General features: G+C 35.7%; 1 protein-coding gene across 1 annotated transcript; it reads right to left on the reverse strand.

Moving 5' to 3' along the window:
• Positions 1 to 273: 273 nt before the first annotated feature.
• Positions 274 to 3,826, reverse strand: LOC105257632 (skin secretory protein xP2-like). The gene is made up of 6 exons (XM_011268386.3): positions 3,815 to 3,826; positions 2,783 to 2,996; positions 2,287 to 2,523; positions 1,684 to 1,887; positions 1,307 to 1,387; positions 274 to 1,010 (listed from the first exon to the last, which is right to left on the reverse strand). The coding sequence occupies exons 1-6, from the start codon at positions 3,824 to 3,826 to the stop codon at positions 997 to 999; spliced, it is 762 nt and encodes a 253-aa protein (XP_011266688.1). The 3' UTR covers positions 274 to 996.
• Between the last annotated feature and the right edge of the window lie 1,014 nt (positions 3,827 to 4,840).

Genomic DNA, 4,840 nt, shown 5'->3' on the forward strand with positions numbered 1-4,840 from the left:
AAATGGATCATTTACAGACAATTATTATTATTATGTAACGTGAAACGCGTAGAAGAAAAATTTATATCGACGTTAAAAAGGTTACATTATTAACTAAGTTCGTTACATCTTTTAAACGAATTATTCGATTATTTTTTAAACATTTATGAATTATACACGATAAGAAAAAATTCGTCAAAAAATTGTAAAAAGGGACGAAATAAATAAGTAGGATAAAGGGAAAGAGAGGCTACATCTATTAAACGAAAGAAGTGTTATCAGTAATCGAAGAAAAGCTTTTATTACGAAATCCAATTTCTCGTACAGAAGATGTGTCGATTCGATATTGATCTGTGTAAAGAAAACTACGACGTGCCGTGGTAGATTATTTAGAGAATTCCGATGCGCGGTTTTGTGTATGTGTGTGTGTGATTACTTTACCGATTAATACTTGGTTTGATGGAAGAGTTATCGAATGCTCGAGCGAACGTGACGAAATGTATGTATGCGCACTTGACATAATCTCGATTATTAATCGCAACATTCGTCGAATAAAGATCGTTCCCGGCATTTTAATAACGAGCGGATTCGTTTCTCATAACGGATATCAGACAAATAAGATATGAAATCCGCGTCGAGTTCTCGATAAGATATATCGCGTGACGGGACACGCGACTCTCTTTCTTTTCCTCTCTTTCTCGTGTATTATTCTGTTTTGTTTTACATCTCATGTGGCACGTGCAAGTTTTCGTGATGCATGAACAATGAATATGCAAAGTGTGAGCGATGAGACAGCGACGGCGATAGAGATGACGGTAAAGGACGCTAGTGGTGGTGGTGATGTCGATGATAATGATGATGATGACGATAAGAAAAGTGCGAGCCGCGGTTATCCATTCTTTACTGTTGATGGTGCAAATGTTCTTCAGAGTTTGACGTTGACGAGAGAAAAGTAAATGTGCGGCAAAATGTGTGTGATCCCTTCACTTTCTCTTTCTCTCTCTCTTTTCCGTTCAATTACGATGCAGGTGCTGTGCGAGAAAAAAAAGAAAGATTAAAATTAAGAAGCAATCGCGGTAACAGAGTGCGAAATTATTAATTAGAGTTAATGATAAGTCGATGATAGCCGAGGAGAACAGCTCTCGTTGATTTTCCTCCGATAAACATTATATCGCAGATGATATCTGATTGCAATTAGTTTGCAATAATTAGTTTGTCTATAACATGCCTGTGATGCTAGATTAGATATTTTTTAGTCCATCGTATCGTTTTTCTTTTTTTTTCTTTTTTAGTCCGTTGCGTTTATTACTTGCTGGCATAGACATACCGTTCATGATGTATTTCGCGCTCTTTAGCGCGGGATTGCTTCTGATGCGGATTGTAACTCGCAATATCAAAACTAGATTAGCTAAAAATTAAGTTAAAAAAAATTAATAGAAGCCAATTTTGCCAGGCAACGTAAAATTGGCAGTCAACAAATTTTATCGTTTTTGTTTTTTCTTGCGTTTTTATTTTTTTGCAAAATACAAAACCGTGCGGCAAGTATTTGATTTTAAAAAATGAAAACGTCTTGGTAAAAAGACAATTGCAAAAATGTTTGCCGAAAAAGTTTAAAATGCCAGACTTATAAGAAAATGAATTTGATTATATATATAACCTGAAAAACAAAATCAACAATCAAATCGCGCAAAATATTTTACGTACTTTCGGTGGGCGCCGATGCGACTTCCGCTGGAGTTGCGGGTGTCGCATCTGCGGGTGCAGCAGCGACTGCGGCTCCTTCGGAGGGTGCAACTGGTGCGCCTTCCGCTGGAGCTGCATCAGAAGCAGGGGGAGCTCCCTCGGCTGGGGGAACTCCTTCCGCTGGCGGAGCCGCAGGAGTTCCTTCTGGTACTGCTGGTGTTGCACCTACACGATAAGTTTTTTTTTGCATTGAAAGATGTTAAAAATTTTATTATATATAACAGATCAATCATAATCCCTTCTTACGTCACCTATTTTTTCACATTTAGAAAACCAAAAGCAAACTTGATTGAAATTGATAATGATTGATCGACGTGTTTTAATTGTCGTATCAAAAAAAGCTATTTTAAAATTATTAACTAACAAAATATTTGTGTTTTGATTTATTATTAGCATTGTATATAGAAAATATTCCAATATATTACCAATATTATTCACAACTAAAGATTTAATATATATTTCGGATTTACTTTGTATTATTTTAAAATTTAATGCAATTTTTGTATAAGTAATGAAACGGATAGGTTTTATTAATATAAAAAAAAAAGAAAAGATGAAATTAACCTTCCGCTGGTGGTCCTTCTATGGAAGCACCTTCGGCAGGGGTAGCAGCAGCGGGTGCGGAACCTTCGGCTGGAGGTGCTCCTTCGGCCGGTGCACCTTCCGCTGACGGCGCTGTTCCTTCCGCAGGAGCAACAGGTGTGGTTCCTTCGGCCGGAGGCGCAGCTCCTTCCGCTGGTGGCACGGTACCTTCCGCAGGTGGTGCAACACCTTCTGCTGGGACTGTTGGGGGCGCACCTTCTACAAATTATAATATTTGCTTGAAAAGTGTAAAATTTAAAAATTATAAAGCAAGGGAGGAGACACCGAGCGTGCAGACTATCAAAATTTGATAAAGAAATTAATTAAATTAATTAACTTATTTTAAAAAACCTATTGGGAATATCTTTTATATTTTGTTATTAATTCAAGACTCTGTTAAATAAAAATTTCAATTCTTTCAAAAAAAGAAAAGGATTTCGAGAGAAGCCATGTGTATTGAAAGTTTTTTAAGCTATACCAGCAGGTGCTGGTGCAGCTCCTTCCACCGGTGGAACGCCTTCCGCGGGAGGAGCTGCTGGAGCACCTTCGGTTGGAGGTGCCGGTGCTGGTGATGGCGTGGGAGCAGGTTCCGCTGGCGGCGGGGCCGGAGCCGGAACTGGCGCTGGTTCTGGCGTTGGTGTCGGTTCCGGCGGCGGTGGTTCCGCCGCAGAAGCTTCGACTTGTTCGCCTTCCTATACGTAAAACACTCATTAACACAAAATGCATTTATTATCCGGCAATAAAACATTTTGAGATATTGTGATGGATCGAATTAATATATACTTCGTATGTATGTAGGAAAAAATTAAGGAAAAACGTGTATCGAAAGATTAAGGAGAATTATATAGGCTTTCTCGACCATTGGAATTTTTCGCAGACAAAGACAATTAGAGATAAAAGTGAAAAAAATAATATTCGAAATATATTTCATTAAAATTTAATGCATGATTCGCTACAGAAATGGATTCGTTTTGTCATGGGATTTGTCGCGAAAAATACTTAAGCGTAGGCAAAACACAATTGCGCGTAATATCGCCGACACATATATTATAAATTGCATGATTAACGGTCAACGCGTTTTGCAAATATACTCCGTATTAAACTGCCGTTTATAGATACGTCATTTGTCCCGCTCTCGATGATAATAATGTTTTATGTGATAATAATGTTTTATGTGTCCATGAGCTTACGATGCGCCGCTCGCTTTCTCCGGGCTTCGTTGGCGTTTTACGCTATAAATCATCGCAGTCATTACGATCGCGTATATTGTCAAGATAATTAAACAACGTGACGTCCGATTATGAATACGGTCGAATGCGTGGAACGCGTGCCGAACGAGACCGTGGCGGAGAATAGATTTACCCCGGCGGATGGAAAACCATCGATGAATCGCGAAATAAACAGGGAGATTGAAAATTGATCGTATGTGTAGCGATCGTATGAAAATGCTCAATGTTTGTTTCGAGTTGATATAATGCGGCTTTGTTGAAAGTACCGTTTAATTGGATACATCAACACCCATTATCGAGACGCAAATTGACGCGATAATTAATAATAAATACGCATGAAAGAAATTGCGACATGACTGCAAGCATTGAATAAATATTTAAAAAAAAGTAATTTAAAAAATTCAATTTATATCTCAAATGTGATATTTTTCATTGACGAATAGAAATAAAAGATCATAGAATAGTTATCGAATTTTTTTTCTAGAAAATAAATAAATGTAATCTAATTGAATGACATATCGAAATTGGAAGTAAATCGATCGAAATTATTGCCGATATATATTTTATTTTGAGTACTAGTCGACGTGGAAAAACTTCTCGAAAGTGGAGTGAAATGAATGGATTCGTAAATCAATTAAGTAGATTAAAATTGTCAAAGTACATAAGAGAGTATGTGTATCATAGCGAACGTGATGAAGCTGTGTCGGAAGCGTCACTCAATAGCGAATGGTTATTAAGCGAAATCCGATTAGTATGACATACCTACCGTATATCTCTAGATATTAACTTCTCTCTATAAATTAAAAAGATTATTCTTAAATTAAAGAAATTATTCTTCGATCAACGCAACAATAACGATTAAAAATTTCAATATAAATTTTTTCCCATCGTGATACGCTATTAACATATTTTGAAATATAATATGTATTTTTTATAAAGAAAAAAATTATTAAAATTCAAAATATGATGAAGAAAATGCCGGACACTAAACATTTTTAATTATATTATTACTTTAAGTTGCATCAAAAATATTAGTTAAAAATTAAAAAATATTCTTTTTTTAAAAAAATTAAGAAATAAAAGATTCTTTTTTTTTTCATAATTATATTATTAAAACAGAAAAGTTAGTCAATCTTTCTATTTGATGAAGAAATACACGTGACGTGACAACAATTATTATCGTATGTAAAAATCATTGTACATAATTTTGTTATACATTAAATCACGAAAGGTTAAAACAAGATTTCTTACAAGTGGCACATGAAAGGAATATGAAAAAAACATAGGAAAATGATCACACACAGAGC

The sequence above is a fragment of the Camponotus floridanus genome, unplaced genomic scaffold, assembly GCF_003227725.1.
Source record: "Camponotus floridanus strain SB8 unplaced genomic scaffold, Cflo_v7.5 scaffold1, whole genome shotgun sequence".
Taxonomy (NCBI): domain Eukaryota; kingdom Metazoa; phylum Arthropoda; class Insecta; order Hymenoptera; family Formicidae; genus Camponotus; species Camponotus floridanus.

Coding starts and splice junctions, on each gene's coding strand:
- LOC105257632 (XM_011268386.3), bottom strand. Junction 2,524..2,782: donor AGCTGCACCAGCACCTGCTG/GTATAGCTTAAA, acceptor TATAATTTGTAG/AAGGTGCGCCCCCAACAGTC. Junction 1,388..1,683: donor CGCATCGGCGCCCACCGAAA/GTACGTAAAATA, acceptor CTTAATTTTTAG/CTAATCTAGTTTTGATATTG.